General features: G+C 45.7%; 1 protein-coding gene across 3 annotated transcripts in view; it reads right to left on the bottom strand.

Annotated features, from left to right (window-relative positions):
- Nucleotides 1–15003, bottom strand: part of IMMT (inner membrane mitochondrial protein) — a 70158-nt gene extending 55155 nt beyond the window's left edge. For 2 of the 3 annotated variants that reach the window (XM_073610977.1, XM_073610978.1), the window contains exons 1-2: nt 14802–15002; nt 2184–2254 (exon numbers count right to left, since the gene is read on the bottom strand). In XM_073610977.1, coding sequence (XP_073467078.1) covers nt 2184–2254; nt 14802–14846 — 116 coding nt within the window. In that variant the 5' untranslated portion in view covers nt 14847–15002. Of the gene's footprint in view, nt 1–2183; nt 2255–14801 lie in introns of all 3 variants that reach the window. The other variant, XM_073610979.1, reaches the window with a different exon arrangement.
- Nucleotides 15004–23089: the final 8086 nt, after the last annotated feature.

Here is a 23089-nt window from a genome sequence, read left to right as displayed (position 1 = left end):
ACGGATGGAAAAGTAGGGTTTTCCTCCGTTACACTTTTCGGATCGGAGCGGATCGGATGTCAGCGGACATGTCACCGCTGACATCCGACGCTCCATAGGGATACATGTATGTCCGTTTTTCATCCAAAAACGGAAGGATGAAAAACGGACATACGGATTGTCCATGTGAAAGAGCCCTAAGGCTACACGCCAAAACGCGCAAGCCCTGTATTATTTTGTACCACATCTGGATTAATAAACTTGTTCATTGTGGGAGATTGAGCTTCCGACTTTCCTTTATCTACATGTTTACTTGAGTGCTAGGATGACAATACAAGCCAGTGCACTGAATGCTCACCACCACAGGGAATTACTACAGGTGTTTGCTACTATATTTAACAAAGCCAGTAGGTGATTAACTCAAAAGATTCTGGATCAAATTATTTATTTTAATTTTCAAAAAGACAGCATAACAGTAACAGCCTAGCCGGGCTTAAGGCTCATATGACCAAAACCGCCAAAAACAAACAAACAAAAAAAACCCCAAACATCCAATTAGGGACAAGTCATTCACTTGTGTGTGTTCATTGCATTTTAAGCATTTGAGATTTAATAGGTTTTCTTTAAAACGTATAAAGAGACAGGACGTTCAAGTGAACAGGATCTAACAGCTCCACCTGCTGGCTGGTCATAGATAGCCGAGCATGGTTTACACACAAGATTTCATAAATTATCCAACAAAAGCGTACCCAAAAAAAATACATATATAAAAAATTTTTTTAAAGTTTTTTTTCCCATAATATACAAAAAACGCTATTTGTTCCTATTAAATGAATTAGTACATATCCCTAACTCTTTAGTAAAAAAAAAAAAAAAAATGTATGTATGTATGTATATATGTATATATATATATATATATATATATATATATATATATATATATATATATATATATATATATATATATATATATATATATATACATATACATATATACACACACATACACACACACATATACATACACAGAAAAAAATACCCTTTAAGTTTTGGCATGTCTTGCAGAATAATAGGTCTGCTATGTGTTATAGCTGTAGGTCACAGATATAATGTAAAATCTATGCAGCAGGATAGTTTAGCTTTGACCTTTCTGGAAATTGCATTATGTAATGTGAAAAGGTGGAAACATCTGACCTGACAAGACCTTATTAGAGAGTGACAAGACTTCCTATTCTGGAGCTCAGATCCTAAACCTGTGCATACCTCTCAAATATGGGCCCTTAGGCTTTACAAGTGGAAAAGCCTAAGGGCCCATATTGTCTGACAATCTATTTGTTAACTTTCGAGAGCCGATCACGACAGTTAATGCAAAAATAACCAAAAAGGAGAAGGAGGAAAATTAGAGTAATTAGTATGGTATTTAAATGAAAAAAAAAAAAAATCAAGTGACCAAGACCACGCATGCTCGGAAGTGAAAGAATACACTATATCACTTCCGAAGTTGTATTCTAACTTGCGAGAATTTTCAAAACTTTAGTAACCTCTTCTAGCACACAAAAAAAAAAAAAAAAAAAAAACTTGCAGATCATTTGTCCGACTGTGGCAACACAATAGATCAAAATGCAGCTGTTTCCTGATAAACTGGCTGAATTGTCCAGCTTTAATTCCACTTGTAAAGCCTTGTACACACGATCAGATTTTTGGACGACCGTTCATCCGTTTTTTGTTGCATGCTAGTCTCATTTCAAAAGTGAATAGGTTACTCACCATACGAAAATTTTCGTACAACAGAATACAACTTCAGAAGTGGAGTAATGCGTTCAATTGTTTTGTATGTATTCTTTTGTTTCCGAGCATGCGTAGTCTTGCTCTTATGATTTTTCTTTATACGAAAAATGGTACTAATTAAAACGAAAAACGATGTTGAGTTCATGTATGACAAAAATGTTATAGTCTGTACATTCAGCTTTTGTCGGACGAAAAACCGGAATCAGCTGTCAAAAGCACCGTACTAACGATCTGAAAATCGGCAGATCGTCGGACGACATTTTACTTCCGATTTTCGCATCGTATGTACGGGGCTTAAGGCAGGTAGTCTGACTAGTTAGTGTTTGTGCTTATTACAAGATATAGAATACAAGAAGTGAGAGAAGCAGCTTAAACCCCCACCTGTGGGATCAGAACATGAATGGAATAAGTCTTACCCAGGGGCTTCAGTAGCGTATGCTCTGGCAACACGCAGGGGGTGGAGTGATGTCTTAATACGCAGGCACTCCTATAAAACAGAATTACAGAAAATTACATGTAAACATTAACTGAATGACATTTCCTTTGCTAAAGCATTGTGGATCATGAAAATACCATGTTTTTTTGATTGTTTTTTTTCTCAAATAAAACACTATTTACACCTTTCTGACAGTGTTGTCACCCCAAAAAGCAGAGTTAGACTTACTGGACAACACTAGAGAGATAGGCTCCACCTCCGGAGGCAGGAAACACAAAATTCAAATCCATAAAGGGCGGCTTCCGTCCTTCTTCCCCAGTCTATATCTGAGAATTTCCCCGGAACGGCTTCTGAAACAACAACATTCGTCCAAAGTTATAACAGCATATAGGGAGGGAATCCCTGCTGTCCTGGACAACTCCTAGAAACAGAGTTACCGGTAAGTCTAACTCTGGTTTTCTCTAGTCGTCTGTCCAGGACAGCACTAGCGAGAACTTACCAGATTAGGGGGGGGGCGACTACCGCTTGGAGTACTTTTCTACCAAACGCTTGGTCTTGCGCTGAGTTATGGTCCAATCTTTAATGCTTAATGAAAGTTGAGTGGCTTGACCATGTTGCTGCTCAACAAATTTGCTCTGGTGTCGCTTCCAGCTCGCTCCACCCAAGAAGTCGATAGAGCCCGTGTGGAGCGAGCCATGGGGGGAAAAAAAGCACATTCCTTCTTTAAAATCTTGTAAGCTTCCACAAACGCTTGTTTAATCCACCTTGCGATTGTGACTGTCTAAGCTTGGAACCCCAATTTTTTTTCCCCCGAATGCAAAATAAATAGAGCATTGGATTTTCGAATGCTTTCCGACAATTCCAGATACCGTAAGACACAGGCTCTCACGTCCAGTTGGTGGAATTCTGGTTTCTTTTGGATTGGTTGGGGACCCACAAAAAGAAGGCAAAACAATTTCCTGAGTCCTGTGGAATTTTGACACCACTTTAGGCAAAAACCCTGGGTCTCTATGCAATACGAGTCTGTCTTCAAAAATTTGCAGGAAAGGCTCCTTAATAGAAAGTGCATGCAGCTCGCTAATGCATCTGGCTGTGGATACGGCCACTAAAAAGAGAGTTTTGAGCGTGACCCATTTTAAAGGGCAGCTCTTCCTTTTGCAACAATTTTATTCAACCTTGCAATACTGTCGATAGGTCCCATTTTGGCAGAATTTTGAACGGAATGGGTCTAATCCTGGCTAACCCCTTAAAGAACCTGCTAACTAGCAGGGCTAATGCCAGGGGTTGCTCCAAAAAAAAAAAAAAAAAAAAAAACAGACAAGGCCGATACCTGCACTTTTAATGTACTAATGGCCAGTCCTTGGTCTGCACAGTCTTGTAAAAACTCCTAGATGGCTGGAATACTTGCAGACACCTTCTTGGTATCTAACCATGAACAGAAAACTTTCCAAAATTCAACATAAATTGCTTGGGTTACCTTCTTTCTACTGGAAAGAAGTGTTTACCACCCTGTCCGAGTGCCCCTTAGACTTCAGGAGGCTTTCCTCAGACACCAAGCTGACAATTTCAGGGTCTGTATTTTTGATAATAGAACTGGGCTCCGAGACGGCAGATCCTTCCTCTCGGGCAGCATGAGGGGAGGCTCCTCTGCCAGGCGTAACATCGTGGAAAACCAAGGCCTCTTCGGGCAATACGGGACCACTAGGATCATTGTGGTGCGCTCTTGAACAAACTTAGTCAGGACCAGGCGAATATGTTTGAACAGAGGGAAGGCGTAGCATAGGTGAAACGCCCCCACTTCTGGCCCAATGCGTCTAACCCCTTGGCCCCTACTTCTCTTTCCAGCGAGAAGTACACTGGAACCTTGGCATTTGATTTGTTGGCGAACAAATCCACCTCTGGAAGGCCCCATTTCTCTACCATTAGCTGGAAGATTTCCCTGTTTAGTGACCATTCTGACTCGTACACTTGGTGTCGGCTCTGAAAGTCAGCCAGATGATTGTCCACTCCCTTTAGATGGACTGCGGATATTGACTTCAGGTTCCTCTCGGCCCAAGAAAAAGATGGCACTCGCTAGTCTGATTAAGAATGGACACCTTGTTCCCCCTTGTTTGTTTAAATAAGAGACTGCTACCACACAGTCCGAGAGGACTTGTACATGGTGACTTTTCAGCTCTCTGGCGAATGCCCTTAGCGCTTCCCAGATTGCTTACAACTCCCTCCAGTTGGCTGATCTTTGGGACTGCGTTTACTCCCAGCGCCCTTGGGCTACTCTTGACCCCCAGTGGGCCCTCCAGCCCCAGGCTCTGGCGTCCGTGGTGATGCGGACGGACACCGGAAGAGACCATAATAGACCCTGCACAAGGTTCTCTTCGTCCCTCCACCACCACAGAGACCGCTTGGTCTTTGGAGATAGGCGGAAGGTTGTGTCCAGCGATTCCTGCGCTCCGTCTCAGCTGTTCAGGATATTAGCCTGGAGACACCTGAAATGGGCCCTTGCCCATGGTACTGCAGGGATTGTTGCTGCCAGGAGACCCAGACCCGACATGGCTGATCGGATGGAAACTGCCAGATTGTTCTGAAAAAAGACTGCCGTCGCCTTCACCTTTTCTACTTTCTTCTCTGTGAGATAGATCTTCTGCGTCACTGAGTTCACCAAGAACCCCCAAGTACTGTAAGGCCTGTGTCGGGGTTAGGTTTGACTTCGAGGGAGAGCCTGTATCTGGGTGAACTTGTCCCTTGGCTCGGAATATCTTTGGATGATGCTGTCTCACTTAGCTCATCCAAAAGGATCCGATTCCTCCCCCCTGATTCGTCACCCTCCTCTGGGGCTGAAGCTGGGGGAACTGCAACTGGTTGTTTTTGGGGTTTCAAGGTTCGACAGCATCAACTTTATAGCCTTCATTTCTTTCTTAATGCCAGAAATCAATTCTTTGCATGCCCCCGTTGCCTCCTTGTAAACCAAATTATCAATACAGGGTTTACAAAGGGGCTTGTTCCACCCATCTTTAAATTTGTTCGTACATGACCGACACCCCTTCTTCCTCTCTGACCTCTCCGGTTCTTTGGGCTAAGCCTGAGACAAGAGGAGGAGAGAAGGGAGGCAAAGGGAAAGAAAAAAAACAAAGACAAGCTGCTGACAGAAACCTTAGCCAACAAGTGGGTGTATACCTTTACCCAACACCCTGCACCCTCACCAGCCACTGACGGGACTCACATGACTCTTTAGCCTGGATCCCGTCCATTGTCCCCGTCCCCCCCTTAGCCCTGTAGACCAAAGGCACCCCAGTGTTCGCCTACCTGAGCTGGGCCGGCACCACTGCCACCTGGTTCAGCTAGATCCATGCTGTCCCCCTGGAGCATCGTGCTGCTGCTGTAGATCAGTACCATCCACTTTGTGGCTGGCGTTTTTTAAATAGACCGCCATGGATCCGGCGCCCACGCTCGCCATGTGACCCGGAAGTGGTGTGCCTGAAGTCTCCGGCCTCCTCCTGTGTTCTACAGGCGGGAATTCGAGGGCTATGCCCGCCCCCTGCTCGACTCACGCCGGGATACCATAGTATCTGGCCAGCAGACCATCATGAGCCATGTGCGGGGAACACCAGCCCTCACCGAGCTATCCTGGAGGACGCTCGTATCAGCTCTCCGCAGCCTGACCAGGGGGACTCAGACACCTGTCATCCCTGTTCAGGTATTTGCAGACCTCCTTACCCCTCTCCATTAGGCAGCCCTACCTAGGCTCAGGGGAAGGAGAGCTCCCATCCAGCCTCCTCTTCCAGTGGAGGAAACACAAAGACTGGGGAAGAGGGATGGAAGCCGCCCTTTATGGATTTGAATTTTGTGTTTCCTGCCTCCAGAGGTGGAGCCTATCTCTCTCTAGTGCTTTCCTGGACAGACGACTAGAAAAACAGGAAATGCCAGGACAAGGACCTTTGTGGCAGGCGTACAAAGTATATGTTTTTGTTTTTTTGTTTTTTTTTAATTGAAGTGTAAACCAAATTTTTTTTTTTAGCTTTGACTGGACTGGAAAATGAATAGAACAGGTATGCCACCACCATTCCCTCCACACTCCTCTTCTGCATATATCACCCACCACCATTCCCTCCACACTCCAGTCCTGCATATCCTACCCCATCATACCCTCCTCACTGCTCTCCTGTATATCTTACCCACCAAAACAATTCCTCTGTGTTATCTGAATATACCCAACCTCGCTGATACAGGCACACATTTTCTAGTACAACCTAAAAATCGTGAAAACTATTTCTTAAATGTAATTAACCACTTCAGCCCCGGAAGGATTTGCCCCCTTCCTGACCAGAGCACATTTTGTGATTCGGCACTGCGTCGCTTTAACTGACAATTGCGCGGTCGTGCGACGTTGCACCCAAACAAAATTGACGTCCTTTTTTACCCACAAGTAGATCTTTCTTTTGGTGGTATTTGATCACCTCTGCAGTTTTGATTTTTTGCGCTACAAACAAAAAAAAAAAAAAAAAAGTGACAATTTTGAAAAAAAAAAAAAAAAAAAAGCAATATTTTTTACTTAAGGTATTTGCTATAATACTCTACTTACTTGCTATAATAAATATCCCCAAAAAATATATTAAAAAAAACTTTTTTTTCCCTCAGTTTAGGCCGATACATATTCTTCTACATATTTTTTTTTGGGGGGGGGGGGCGCAATAAGCGTTTATTGATTTGTAGATGCTATAACTTTTGCACAAACCAAATGGGGGATAGTTTTATGGCATTTTTATTAATAATTTTATTTTTTTACTAGTAATGGCGGCGATTAGCGATTTTTATCATGACTGCGACATTATGGAGGACGGATCGGACACTTTTGGCGCTATTTTGGGACCATTTACATTTATACAGCGATCAGTGCAATTAAAAATTCACTCATTACTGTGTAAATGTGACTGGCAGTGAAGGGGTACTGTAGGAGTTAAGTGTGTCCTAGGGAGTGATTCTAACTGTGGGGGGGGGGGGGCTACGTGTGACATGACACGGATCACAGCTCCCGATTACAGGGAGCTGTGATCAGTGTCACTAGGCAGAATGGGGAAATGCTTGTTTACATTAGCATTTCCCCGTTCTTCCTCTCCGTGAGACAATCGCGGGTATCCCCGCGGACATCGAATCCGTGATCGGACTCACGGAGCTCGCGGCGGGCGCACGCACCTGCTATCTGGACCTCGCGAGATCACGTACAATAACGTGATCTCGTGCAGCGGAGCCAACCTGCGGCGGCTGGTCCGCAAGCGGTTAAAGAGGAGGTCCAGCCTTCCAAAAAATTAAAAGCAGCTACAAAATACTGTAGCTGCTGACTTTTAATATATGGACACTTACCTGTCCAGGGATCCCACATTGTCAGCACCTAAGCAGATTTTCCAATTGGCTCTCGGGTGCTGCCGCCGCCGCTATACCTGATAAGGGAAAGCGGCAGTGAAGTCTTTTGGCTTGACAGCCGGCTTCTTTCTGCGCATGCGTGAAGCACGCTGCGCTTTCTAACTGGCCCGACGACAGAGGAGGGGGGGGGGGGCGAATTTCCTGCAGTGGGGTCTGTGTGAGGTCTCCTGGAACTGGGGATGGGTACCTGTCAAAAACAGGTACCTGCTCCCCCCCCATAAAAGGTGCCAAATGTGGCACTGGAGGGGGAGAGGAAGCAAACAAGCGGAGCTTTCCCTTTTGGGTGGAGCTCCGCTTTAAGATGTAAACTCGCATCTCTGACTTTTACCTATAAGCAAGCCTATAATAAGGCTTACCTATGGGTACTGTTAATCTCTCCGAAATGTGCACCGTTTAGGACATATGTACTGTACATGCAGCCGATGACATCACTGGCGCACGCGCTCTGAAGGAACGGTCACCCAGGCCGGTTCTTCAGAGTCCTGTGCCGTAAATGGCAGCTCCCGCGTGCATGCACAGGAGTGACGTCATCGCGGCTCCAGCCGAAGCCTGCGAACCCAGAAGGAAGACCGGGTGAAGTTGGGAGCGTCTGCAGCAGTGACAATGCTGCACTGGAAGGCTTCATTTCAGGCAAGTTTAACATAATGTGCTAGTATGCAATGCATACTAGCACATTATGACATTACCTTTCAGGGGGAAAAAAATAAAAAAACACCCAGCGGTTTACTACCACTTTAACCCCTTGCCGACCGGCTCACACTGATATACGCCGGCAAAAGGACACATACAAGGCATATTAACGTACCTGCACGTTGCCTTTTAAGACGCGGCATTGTGAGTGCACGCGCCGCGAGCACGGACCCGCGATCGTCTCACGGAGAGGAAGAACGGGGAAATGCTGATGTAAACAAGCATTTCACCGTTCTGCCTAGTGACAGGACACTGATCACCGCTCCCTGTGATCGGGAGCGGTGATCAGTGTCGTGTCACATATAGCCCCTCCCCCCCACAGTTAGAAAACATCCCTAGGACACACTTAGCCCCTACAGCGCCCCCTACTGGTTAACCCCTTCACTGCCAGTCACATTTACACAGTAATCAGTGCATTTTTAATTGCACTGATCGCTGTATAAATGTAAATGGTCCCAAAATAGCGCCAAAAGTGTCCGATTTGTCCGCCATAATGTCACAGTGAAAATAAAAATCGCTGATCGCCGCCATTTCTAGTAAAAATAAATAAAAATGCCATAAAACTATCCCCTATTTTGTAGATGCTATAACTTTTGCGCAAACCAATCAATAAACGCTTATTGCGATTTTTTTTTACCAAAAATATGGAGAAAAATATGTTTCAGCCTAAACGGAGGAAAAAAAAAATGTTTATTTACATATTTTTTGGGGATATTTATTATAGCAAAAAGTAAAAAATATTGCGTTTAGTTTCAAAATTGACGCTCTTTTTTTGTTTATAGCGCAAAAAATAAAAACCGCAGAGATGATCAAATACCACCAAAAGAAAGCTCTATTTGTGGGGAAAAAAGGACATCAACTTTTTTTGGGAGCCACGTCGCACGAACGCGCAATTGTCAGTTAAAGCGACACAGTGCCGAATCGCAAAAAACGCTCTGGTCTTTGGCCAGCCAAATGGTCCGTGGCTGTGTTAGTGGGTAATAAATTAACAAAGACTATAGAGCTTAGGTTTACATATACTTCAGATTTATTGCTGTGAATCTCAAGAAAACAGAGCCAAAGATTTATTTTACAAGGTTTTCTACCTTTGAGTTCATGAATTTCCTCTTAAAACATAGCGTGGGTTTAAACTGTATGCAAAGCCCAATCTACTGTTTTTAGTTTTTTATTTTTCTATTTATTTATTTTTATACGTTCCCTCCCGCGACTTGTAAAAGCAATCCAGCGTCTAGTAAGTCGCTTTGTTTTTACAAGAGAGCTTACTGTCGGCTCTAAACCCTGCTGCTTGCTCACAGCAGGGCTAAATGTAAAAAAGAAACAACTTGCCCGGCACCCAGAACTGAATGTCCCTGTCGTAGGAATTGAACATCCTTTTAACGAATAGGCTGCCTTGAAGAACTTCACGTTTGGAACGCCCATACTTAGGGTGGAATATGTAACATGTTCCAGCTCCTGCATCCTCTTCCCCGATGCCCCCCTCTCCCTGTGACAGCGGGCAGGGGATCCTCTCCTGGCACCCACTATTACAATTTAAAACAAATGTGGCTGTGCAGGGCTCTAACAACCCGGCTGTCTCATTCACTCGCTGAGTTCTGTGCATTAACTGCAAGTACCATCTGCCACCACGGCCAATGGCTTGTTATTTCCAATGAACTATGGGGGCGCTGGTGAGCGCTCTTGAAGTTCATCAATTCTTCCTGCCTTTAGTAACTGTCTGCCTAAATGGAAAGTAAGTGCAGACAGCCGACTGGGTGTCTGCAGGAGCCTGGCATTGCACCCACGATCTGCTGATTGCAGGAACAATGCTTTACATGCTCCAGTGTAAAAAAATGATGTGCTTTTAAAAAAAATTAAAAATTATTTTTTTTCTCAGAAAAGGTGAACTTATCCTTCAAGCTGGATTCACACCATGGCAAATTGGATGCGGGTTTCCCAATTCGCACAGCAGCAGGAGATTGTGACCGGCTCTCTATGGAGCCGGTTCACACATCTCAGGAGCGGCTCCGGTGCGGATTGCACAGGGGTCCTGTGCGTCTTTTGGTCCATTTCAGGTCTGAATTCAGCCAAAAATTTGCGCTGAAATTGGAAATGAACCGGTGAATGGAAACACACCGGACCCCTGCTGTGAGCCGCTCCATGCTCTAGTGCAGTGTTTCTCAACTCCAGTCCTCAAGGTACCCCAACAGGCCATGTTTTCAGGCTTTCCATTTTGTCCAGGTGATTTGATCAGTTTCACTGCCTTAGTAATTACCATCTGAGGGAAAGCCTGAAAACATGACCTGTTGGGGCGCCTTGAGGACTGGCGTTGAGAAACACTTCTCTAGTGTGAACCCAGCCTTAATGCAATGCACGCGCGCTGATTGCCTCTTGGAGGGGGGGTTTTCCCCTGGTGAGCAAATTGGATCATGCTTTATTGGGGGAGGGGGTTGCCGCCCTCTGTATCAGCTGTGGGTATAGGATTGTGTATATGGGGGTTTTCAATTTGTGATTCATTTCTTTTTCCTGGATGGTCTTTTTTCAACCAGATTGACTATGTGAACGTGTGCTGTAACGTGTTAGAAAACCTGCATTAGCATGTGGCATTTGAACGCTTATGGGTAAATGGACCCTAAAAATATTTTCAGACAGTGGTAAACGTTTCACTGGCAGGAGTAATAGTGAGGTAGGAAAGAATTAGTAGCGGAATATCTTGGCAAGAAGCACATTAATTATGCATACATGCTCACTGAGCCACACACACAAGTCAGCTGACCAGGAACATTTCCAGGCAAGCAGATGATACATATTACATGAAATATGGCAAAACAACTGGCATGGCTGAGTAAAATGTATCACAGCCAAGGAAGTCCTTTTCTTGGAGAAGAAACTCTCCCTTTCTCTGTCTCTAGTGATTCACATGTTCCATGGCTGGTTTTAAACACAGGAGACTAAATATTGTCAGTAAAGCGCAAAAATGGTTTTGGGTGAAATTATAGATCTAAAAAGGCAAATTTTTTTTATTTTTTTTTTTTTTTATTTGTTTGTTTTGAGGGATTAGAATGCTGTTCTGTTTTTTTGCTGTGCCCCCCGTTAAGAAAATTCACCCTATTTGTTCTGTTTATCATTGAAAGTAAAAGAAAATCCCAAATTTTGGGTTGTTCCCAGAAAAGTAATATAATAAATCATCCAATGGGAACACTAGTTCTGGTGACCTGGGGGTCCCTAAGAAACTCCCTTAATTTGCAGGGATTTCCTCTCACTTCTTTTTTTGGCTATGGGACAGGAAGTGAAGGAAAATCTCCGCCATGGGACAGATTGCGAAAAAAAAAAAAAAATCTGACAGGGGTAATAACCCTCCCTTACTCTATCCAAAATGGAAATTTTATAATAGATATATATATATATATATATATATATATATATCTATTATTTTTTTTTGCGTAGTTTTACTTTAAGGCTGTGGTGCCTGCAGCCGTCGCCCGCTCGCAGTAAATCCTAATGTGAAAACCTCCCAGAGATCACATCATCCTGTCCTGCCTTGTTGCTAAGACACTCCTTGCTGTTACTGTTCACTTCAAACCATCAAAGAAGCAAGCTTTCTCTTAGACCCCTTTCACACTGAGGCAGTTTTCAGGCATCTTAGCGCTATAAACTGCCTCTCATGACTCCCCAGTGTGAAAGCCCGAGTGCTTTCACACTAGGGCGGTGTGCTTGCGGGACGGGGAAAAAAAAATCCTGCAAGCAGCATCTTTGGGGCGGTGTATACATCGCTCCTACATCGCCCCTGCCCATTGGAATGAATGTGAAGCGCTTCCGAAGCACCACAATACGGGCAATTTAACCCCCTTCTTGGGGATTAAAAGCAGCCTGCTAGCGGCCGAAAAGCGCTGCTTAAACAGCAGTAAAGCACCGCTAAAACTAGCAGCGCTTTACCACTAACAGACCCGCCGCCCCAGTGTGAAAGCAGCCTTATTCAAACCCCTCACATGCCCCGGTAGATTAAAAACAAACTGCAGCTTTGACCAAAGTTGAATAATGCCCTTGCTATAGGTGTAGGCCATTTCATTTACATATCTCATGGAGCCTGACTGGAAATCTCCCAGAGAAACACCTAGATGTCCCTGTTCACCTTGACTATCACAGGAGGGAGATCTTTCTTGGAATCAGACCCCCTCACATGTTTGCTCTCTACCCCCGACGCAGTAGCTTTGAGCTTAGTGTTTGAGAGCTGAATCCTGTGCTGCTGGAGGTGAACAGTAAGTGTCTGTTTACACTTCACAGTGCAAATTGATGCAACTTCGGATGACTACGACTTTGTTACGACTTTGACCAATGTGATCGTTTTGTTTGTGCTCTACAAAGTCACTAGACATGTGCAGAACAGTAAAATGCATTTAGTATTGTTTGGTTTATTTTTTTAAAGACTTCCAAAATTTTCAGAAAGATTAGAAGTCGAGTCGATCAAAAAATTGATTAACCGATTTGAGTTCTGTGTGAAGAACAGCTGGTTGTTAAAGCGGAGTTCCACCCAAAAACTGAACTTCCGCTGTCCAGATCTCTCCCCCCCCTCCAGTGTCACATTTGTCACCTTTCAGGGGGGGAGCAGATACCTAATACAAGTATTTACTCCCACTTCCGTCAAAAGATCGCCGCAGTACTTGCGGCCATCTACACCATGTCCGGCCCCTCCCGCTGTCTTCCGGGAGACACACAGGTCCCAGAAGACAGCAGGGGACCTCTCAGAAAGTGCAGCGCGACTTGCTCATGCGCAGTAGGGAACCAAGCTGTGGAGCCACAAGGACTCACTGCCCGATTCCCTTACTAGCAATGCCGGCGCCTCCACCCGGAGCTAAGGGACGGTTGGGGGTGAGGACAGCGCAGGCACCCTGGACAGGTAAGTGTCCTTATTTTAAAAGTCAGCAGCTGCAGTATTTGTAGCGGAACTCTGCTATAAGGAAAAAAAACCCACGTCCCCCTCAATCCATACCAGGCCCTTCAGAGGGGGGGGGGGGGATTTGGGGTCCCTCTTGTTAAAGGGGGCTTCCAGATTCCTATAAGCCCCCTGCCCGCCAACCCCCACAACCACTGGCCAGGGTTGTGGGAAAGAGGCCCTTGCCCCTATCAACATGGGAGGGCAAGGAGCTTTGGGGGGGGGGGGTGCCCCCTCCATGTTGAGGTCATGTGGCCTGGTATGGTTCAGAAGGGGGCGCTCGCTCGTCTCCTCCCCCCATTTCCTGACCTGCCAGGCTGCTTGCTCTAGTAAGGGTCTGATATGGATTTTAGGGGAAACCCCATGCCAAAATTAAGGGAAAAAAAAAAAGGAAAAAAAAATGGCTTGGGGTCCTCCCTAAAATCCATATCAGACCCTTACCCGAGCATGGAGCCTGGCAGGTCAGGAAATGGGGGGAGGAGACGAGCGAGCGCCCCCTTCTGAACCATACCAGGCCACATGACCTCAACATGGAGGGGACACCCCCCCCCCCCAAAGCTCCTTGCCCCCCATGTTGATAGGGGCAAGGGCCTCTTTCCCACAACCCTGCCAGTGGTTGTGGGGGGGGGGGGGGGGGTCAGCGGGAAGGGGGCTTATCAGAATCTGGAACCCCCCTTTAACAAGAAGGAACCCAGATCCTCCCCCTCTATGTGAATGGGTATGGGGGGTTCCAAAGTCGCACAAATGTGTGACTGGGGCCTAACAGCTGGAAGTGTCTTAGCAACGTCCTTAGCAACAAAGTAGGCTGGGATGATGCCGGAGTTCAGGGATTGGTGATCTGCTTTCATCACTTGACAAACTCAGAAATAAAGTGAATGATTGGTGCACACGGGCCACTATTAGCGGTATCTGTCCCTTCCAGGCTCCTGTACATCAGGCTGAGATAAGGAGGGCCTGGCTCTGACTCACTAAGGCCCTGAGACTGGGAGGGACACTCGGCAAGGTCATGTCCTCCTGGGGCTGGTGTCACAGGACAGCTGTACCGGCTCCCAGACACTGATCACCCTCCTATAAGACAACACACACACAGACAGTGTGCTCCCCTCCTCCTGTCACTGATCACCCCGCACTGCTCATCCCAGAATCTGTCCTCTGGGCTCTCCCAGCTGCCCACTACATGACCCAAACCAACACTGCACTCCCATTGGCCGAGCCGCACGCCCATCACCTCCAATCCGCCTGCCATTCGACAGCAGAACACGTCGCTCGCGGCGCGTCCCGCCCCCCACACGCTGACAAAGTTGAAAGGTCCCCACCGTGAAAGCTGATTGGCCGGGGCGACAAAGGCTGCGCGCTGTCATTGGTCGCTCTGGTAAAGCGGCGGGCTCCAATTGGCTACGGCAAAAGTCGTCTAGTCCCGCAGCCTCTGACAGAGAGCTCTGTGCCCTTGCAATGCCGGTATAGACCGGATAAGTGTCGCCGCCGTTGCAGGAGTCAAACACACACACCGTACATAGCTGCCTGTTCTGTCAGTGAAACGCCCGCCGTCCAATATCCGCTGTACACCCTCCCGTCCGCGCTTACCTGAGCGAGGGCCGCCGCCCGGGCCTTCCTGCACACCCGCAGCATTCTCCTTAGTGTGAGGGGGGCGGATGTCTCTCCGGGGTACGGCTCAGTACAACATGTCCCGCCGCCGGATGAATGAGGAGACTGTCCGCACACACTGACACCGCCCACGCCCCTTCTCAGAACACGCCCCCCTCCACACAGCGACACTTTTTTTTTTTTTTGCTATTTCATCAACAACTTTATTAGTTGCAAACACGAAAAAAACTTTACACTTTGCAGGCTTACAATATAGTGACGCGCTCCTTCTTTAGCACGTTGTTTCCTCTTGCTGACCAGGCCTTTTTCTGACATTTGTTGCTTACAAGTTAAAATCAGTATTTTTTCTAGACAATTACTTAGAACCCACAAATATCATAAATATATTTTTTTAGCAGAAATCCTACAGAATTAAATGGCAGTCGTTGAAATATTTTATGTCACGCGGTTATTGCGCTACGGTTTTCCAAATGCAATTTTTTTTTAAAAAAACGACAGATATACTGCGCCAAGGCAGCGGGGCTGCGCGAACCAACATACCTGTGCGTCGGTCTGTGCGTGTGGGCCGCGCGCGCAGATCGGGTCAGACTCGATGTCCACTGGCCACCCGCGATCGCTCCTCATAGAGGCAGAACGGGGATCTGCAAATGTAAACTAGGTGGATCCCTGTTCTCTCTCTACTCCCAAGTCAGTCCCATCCCCCCACAGTAACAAAGGTGTCCGTTTATCAAACTGTGATCAGCAGCGATCCCGAGTATCACCGCTGATCACAGGTCATAAACAGTTTATGAAACTGAGGTATTCAGCAGAGAACATGTTCTCCACTGATCATCGCAGCATACTGAGAATCTGTAACTGACTGTCACAGAAACGGCCAGTGTATGAAGGTGCGATCTCAGCACCTCACTGGAGATCTGTGACAGAATTCTCCTCTCTGATTCAGCAGCTCAGAGGTGGAGAATCAGAAAGAGAAGCGCAATGCTAGCTGAGTATTCTGGAGAAAGCAGGAAGTCTTTTGACTTCCTTCTTCCACCAAACAGTCATAGTACATCTTCCCCACCATTACACACCCCAAAACCAGCAGGTTAGGAATTTATAGTGTGTGTGTATATATATATATATATATATATATATATATATATATATATATATATATATATATATTCACGATTAATATATATATATATATATATATATATATATATATATATATATATATATATATATATATATATACAGTGGTGACAGAAAATATCCAGACCCCCTTAAATTTTTCACTCTTTGTTATATTGCAGCCATTTGCTAAAATCATTTAAGTTAATTTTTTTTTCCTCATTAATGTACACACAGCACCCCATATTGACAGAAAAACACAGAATTGTTGACATTTTTGCAGATTTATTAAAAAGGAAAAACTGAAATATCACATGGTACTAAGTATTCAGACCCTTTGCTCAGTATTTAGTAGAAGCACCCTTTTGATTTAATACAGCCATGAGTCTTTTTGGGAGAGATGCAAAAAGTTTTTCACACCTGGATTTGGGGATCCTCTGCCATTCCTCCTTGCAGATCCTCTCCAGTTCTGTCAGGTTGGATGGTAAACGTTGGTGGACAGCCATTTTTAAGTCTCTCCAGAGATGCTCAATTGGGTTTAAGTAAGGGCTCTGGCTGGGCCATTCAAGAACAGTCACGGAGTTGCTGTGAAGCCACTTCTTCGTTACTTTAACTGTGTGCTTAGGGTCATTGTCTTGTTGGAAGGTTAACCTTCGGCCCAGTCTGAGGTCCTGAGCACTCTGGAGAAGGTTTTCATCCAGGATATCCCTGTACTTGGCCCCATTCATCTTTTCCTCGATTGCAACCAGTCGTCCTGTCCCTGCAGCTGAAAAACACCCCCACAGCATGATGCTGCCACCGCCATGCTTCACTGTTGGGACTGTATTGGACAGGTGATGAGCAGTGCCTGGTTTTCTCCACATATAACGCTTAGAATTAAGGCCAAAAAGTTCTATCTTGGTCTCATCAGACCAAATAATCTTATTTCTCACCATCTTGGAGTCCTTCAGGTGTTTTTTAGCAAACTCTATGCGGGCTTTCATGTGCCTTGCACTGAGGAGAGGCTTCCGTCGGGCCACTCTGCCATAAAGTCCCAACAGGTGGAGGGCTGCAGTGATGGTTGACTTTCTACAACTTTCTCCCATCTCCTGATTGCATTTCTGGAGCTCATCCACAGTGATCTTTGCGTTCTTCTTTACCTCTCATACCAAGGCTCTTCTCCCCCGATAGCTCAGTTTGGGCGGACAGCCAGCTCTAGGAAGGGTTCTGGTTGTCCCAAACGTCTTCCATTTAAGGATTATAGAGGCCACTGTGCTCTTAGGAACCTTAAGTGCAGCAGAAATGTGGCCTTGGCCAGATCTGTGCCTTGCCACAATTCTGTCTCTGAGCTCCTCAGGCAGTTCCTTTGACCTCATGATTCTCATTTGCTCTGACATGCACTGTGAGCTGTAAGGTCTTATATAGACAGGTGTGTGGCTTTCCTAATCAAGTCCAATCAGTATAATCAAACACAGCTGGACTCAAATGAAGGCGTAGAACCATCTCAACGATGATCAGAAGAAATGGACAGCACCTGAGTTAACCACTAGACATCCGCCCTATGGCCGAATGACGGCCACAGCGCGTACCTGAATTCCCGGGAGCCTGTCACATGACGGCCTCCCCTGTGCACACGCCTTGCGCGCACCGAACGTGCTGTGATCACCGAGTCACTGAGACTCGGGTGATCACCGATCCGAGTAAGGGGCCAATCCCGGCCCCTTAGCATGTGATCAGCTGTCAGCCAATGACAGCTGATCACATGATGTAAACAAAAGATGAGTAATCGTTTTTTATTTGTACTCACACTGACAGCGTGAGTAGAAAAAAAAGCCGATCACCGGCTCAGATGTGAGGGACATCGTTCCCGAAGTGGAAGAGGAACATCTGCCTCATCAGTGCCACCTAACAGTACCCACAGTGCCACCTAACAGTGCCCACAAGTGCCACTTATCAATGCCCACAAGTGCCACCTATCAATGCCCACAAGCGCTAGCTATCAATGCCCACCAGTAGTGCCAATCAGTGCCACCTAGCAGTGCTGCCTATCAGTGTAACTGATCAGTGCCCATCAGTGCCGCCTCATCAGCGTACATCAATGAAGGAGAAAAATTACCTGTTTTAAATTTTTTATAACAAAATATAAAAAAATAAAATAAAAAAAAAAAATTCAGTCTTTTTACATTTTTTTTAACAAAAAGTAAAAACTGCAGAGATGATCAAATACCACCAAAAGAAAGCTCTATTTGTGGTGAAAAAATGATAAAAATTTCATTTGGGTACAGTGTTGTATGACCGCGCAATTTTCACTCAAAGTGCGTCAGTGCTGAAAGCTGAACATTGGTCTGGATAGGAGGGGGGTTTAAGTGCCCAGTAAGCAAGTGGTTAAATATATGTGTCACAGCAAAGGGTCTGAATACTTAGGACCATGTGATATTTTAGTTTTTCTTTTTTAATAAATCTGCAAAAATGTCAACAATTCTGTGTTTTTCTGTCAATATGGGGTGCTGTGTGTACATTAATGAGGGGAAAAAAATGAACTTAAATGATTTTAGCAAATGGCTGCAATATAACAAAGAGTGAAAAATTTAAGGGGGTCTGAATACTTTCCGTCCCCACTGTATGTATATATATATATATATATATATATATATATATATATATATATATATATATATATATATAGCATATATATATGTGTGTGTGTTTATTTCTATCTATCTATCTATCTATCTATCTATCTATCTATCTATCTATCTATCTATCTATCTATCTATCTATCTATCTATCTATCTATCTCTATATCTATAGAGATAGATATATAGATATATATCTGGCTGGGTTTACGCTTGTGCGATGCGTGAACCAGCGTAATTCCTGTGCAGGTTTCCACAATCGCACCTGCACTGACATCTGCGCACCACTGCGGGTGTCAATGTAAAGTTGATGACACCCCCAGAGCATTTCACAGATCGCAGTGCGAACCATGTAATGGTGCAGGAATCGGATCGCATGGGTGTGAACACCCATGCGATCCGATTCCAGTGCGGACCAAATAAAGGGTCCTGTACCATTTTGGTGCAAATGCAACATGATTTAAATTTGCATCGCACAAACATTGCATGTGATATGCACAGCAATGTGTCACATGCAATATCTGTGATTGCACAATTGTGATGGCAGCCTCTTTCTCTCTCGCTCTATCTATTTACACTATCTCACAAAAGTGAGTACACCCTTCACATTTTTGTAAATATTTTATTCTATCTTTTCATGTGACAACACTGAAGAAATGACACTTTGCTACAATGTAAAGTAGTGAGTGTACAGCTTGTATAACAGTGTAAATTTAATGTCCCCTCAAAAAAAACTCAACACACAACCAATAATGTCTAAACCGCTGGCAACAAAAGTGAGTACACCCCTAAGTGAAAATGTCCAAATTGGGCCCAATTAGCCATTTTCCCTCCCCGGTGTCATGTGACTCGTTAGTTTTACAAGGTCTCAGGTGTGAATGGGATGGGGAGCAGGTGTGTTTAATTTGGTGTTATCGCTCTCACTCTCTCATACTGGTCACTGGAAGTTCAACATGGCGCCTCATGGCAAAGAACTCTCTGAGGATCTGAAAAAAGGATTGTTGCTCTTCATAAAGATGGCCTAGGTTATAAGAAGATTGCCAAGACCCTGAAACTGAGCTGCAGCACAGTGGCCAAGATCATACAGCGGTTTAACAGGACAGGCTCCACTCAGAACAGGCCTCGCCATGGTCGACCAAAGAAGTTGGTGCACGTGCATGTGCTCAGTCTCATATCCAGAGGTTGTCTATGGGAAATAGACGTATGAGTGCTGCCAGCATTGCTGCAGAGGTTGAAGGGGTGGGGAGGTCAGCCTGTCAGTGCTCAGACCATACGCTGCACACTGCATCAAATTGGTCTGCATGGCTGTCGTCTCAGAAGGAAGCCTCTTCTAAAGATGATATACAAGAAAGCCTGCAAACAGTTTGCTGAAGACAAGCAGACTAAGGACTAGGGATGGGGTGCCGCTCGCGCCAAATTTGAGCGGCAAATCACGGCCCATAATGCACTGCATCATCGCACTTTCAGCCAGGCAGGTGACTCATTGAGCTGCAGTTCATAAAATATATATCCACTGCATTGTAGTCTAGCCAAGCCTATACCAGCGGTGCTCCGTAGGCGTTCTAGAGGCTACGCAAGCACTCAGGCAAAAAGATGCCATGCGATACTTGAGTTGGTCTGCTTGGGGGACAGGAGCCATACTGGGGCAGAGATTCTGTCAGCTCTGCAGGGGCAGGCTCAGAGGTCATTGACACCACGCCAGCTTCAGCCAGGGATGGTGGTTTGTGACAATGGCACCAACCTCCTCTCTGCCCTCCGACAGGGACACTTCACCCATGTGCCCTGTTTGGCTCATGTCCTTAATGTGGTGGTGCAGCGGTTCTTGTGCAGGTACCCAGGCTTACAGAATATCCTGAGGCAGGCCAGGAAAGTCTGTGGGCATTTCCGCCGGTCATATAACGCCAGTGCTCGGCTGGCTGACCTTCAAAAGGAATGCAACCTACCCAAGAACCGCCTCATCTGTGGCATGCCCACCAGGTGGAACTCAACGTTGGCAGTGCTGCAGCGGCTGCACACGCAGCAGAGGGCCATCAACGAGTACCTGTGCGAGTATGGCACCAGGACAGGGTCAGGGGAGCTTGGCTTTTTTTCGCCACGCCAGTGGCTCATGATCAAGGATGCATGCACTGTCCTGTCACCATTTGAGGAGGCCACAAGGATGGTGAGCAGTGACAGTGCATGTATCAGTGATACTGTCCCTCTTGTTTACCTGTTGGAGCACACACTGCGTGGAATAATGGACAGGACACTTGAGGCAGAACAGAGGGAGGAAGAGAAGGACTTCCTTACCTCTCAAGGCCCCCTTTATCCAGACAGTATTCCTGCAGGCCTGCCGATCTCACAGGAAGAGGAGGAGGAGGAGGAGCAGGATGAGGATTGTATCAGCATGGAGGTGGAAGCTGGCACTCAGCATCAGCAGCAGTCTTCAAGGGATCGTTTACAATCCCCAGAAACCCATGGACTTGTACATGGCTGGGAGGAGGTGGCTGCGGATCAGGTCGTCCTTAGTGACCCAGAGAACTCCGGATCTAATGCCTCAGCTAACCTACGCTGCATGGCCTCCCTGATCCTGCAAAGCCTGCGAAAGGACCCTCGGATTCGTGTGATCAAGGAGAAGGATCACTACTGACTGGCAACTCTTCTTGATCCACGTTACAAGGGTAAGGTTGCGGAACTTATCCAGCCATCGCAGAGGGAGCAGAGGATGAAACATCTTGGGGAGGCCTTGCAGAAAGGTTTGTGCAACACTTTTCCTGAGCCTGGGAGGGTACAAATTCCTGGTCCTGGACAACGTGTTGCTGAGGCTTTGATCAGTCACAGAAGGAGCGGTGAAGAAGGTGGCCGTCTGACCGATGCGTTCAGACAGTTTTTTAGTCCGCAGCCCCAAGGTATGATCAGTTCCAGCAACCATCGCCAGCGTCTGTTGTACATGGTGCAGGAATACCTAGGGGCAAGATCAGACTTGGAGATCTTTCCAACCAAAAATCCACTGGGTTACTGGGTCTTGAGGATGGATCACTGGCCAGAGCTTGTACAGTTTGCAATTGAACTACTGGCCTGTCCTGCATCCAGCGTTCTTTCAAGAATGCACATTCAGTGCCGCTGGAGGCTTTGTAACTGATCACAGAGTGCACCTGTCTACTGACTCGGTTGATCGTCTCACCTTCATAAATATAAATCAGTCTTGGATCACGAGCTACCAAGCACCTGATGCTGATGTTACATATAGTTACATAGTAGGTGAGGTTGAAAAAAGACACAAGTCCATCAAGTCCAACCTATGTGTGTGATTATGTGTCAGTATTACATTATATATCCCTGTATGTTGCGGTCATTCAGGTGCTTATCTAATAGTTTCTTGAAGCTATCAATGCTCCCCGCTGAGACCACCGCCTGTGGAAGGGAATTCCACATCCTTGCCGCTCTTACAGTAAAGAACCCTCTACGTAGTTTAAGGTTAAATCTCTTTTCTTCTAATTTTAATGAGTGGCCACGAGTTGTTAAACTCTCTTCTGCAAAAAAGTTTTATCCCTATTGTGGGGTCACCAGTACGGTATTTGTATATTGAAATCATATCCCCTCTCAAGCGTCTCTTCTCCAGAGAGAATAAGTTCAGTGCTTGCAACCTTTCCTCATAACTAAGATCCTCCAGACCCTTTATTAGCTTTGTTTCCCTTCTTTGTACTCGCTCCATTTCCAGTACATCCTTCCTGAGGACTGGTGCCCAGAACTGGACAGCATACTCCAGGTGCGGCCGGACCAGAGCCTTGTAGAGTGGGAGAATTATCGTTTTATCTCTGGAGTTGATTCCTTTTTTAATGCATGCCAATATTCTGTTTGCTTTGTTAGCAGCAGCTTGGCATTGCATGCCATTGCTGAGCCTATCATCTACTAGGACCCCCAGGTCCTTTTCCATCCTAGATTCCCCCCAGAGGTTCTCCCCCCAGTGTATAGATTGCATTCATATTTTTGCCACCCAAATGCATTATTTTACATTTTTCTACATTGAACCTCATTTGCCATGTAGTCCTCCACCCCATTAATTTGTTCAGGTCTTTTTGCAAGGTTTCCACATCCTGCGGAGAAGTTATTGCCCTGCTTAGCTTAGTATCGTCTGCAAATACAGAGATTGAACTGTTTATGCCATCCTCCAGATCGTTTATGAACAAATTAAATAGGATTGGTCCCAGCACAGAACCCTGGGGAACCCCACTACCCACCCCTGACCATTCTGAGTACTCCCCATTTATCACCACCCTCTGAACTCGCCCTTGTAGCCAGTTTTTAATCCATGTACTCACCCTATGGTCCATGCCAACGGACCTTATTTTGTACAGTCAACGTTTATGGGGAACTGTGTCAAATGCTTTTGCAAAATCGAGATACACCACGTCTACGGGCCTTCCTTTATCTAGATGGCAACTCACCTCCTCATAGAAGGTTAATAAATTGGTTTGGCAAGAACGATTCTTCATGAATCCATGCTGATTACTGGTAATGATACCATTCTTATTACTAAAATCTTGTATATAGTCCCTT

The sequence above is a fragment of the Aquarana catesbeiana genome, linkage group LG01, assembly GCF_042186555.1.
Source record: "Aquarana catesbeiana isolate 2022-GZ linkage group LG01, ASM4218655v1, whole genome shotgun sequence".
NCBI lineage: Eukaryota > Metazoa > Chordata > Amphibia > Anura > Ranidae > Aquarana > Aquarana catesbeiana.
The sequence above is the reverse complement of the archived record's forward strand: the minus strand, read 5'-3'. Positions and strand labels throughout refer to the sequence as shown.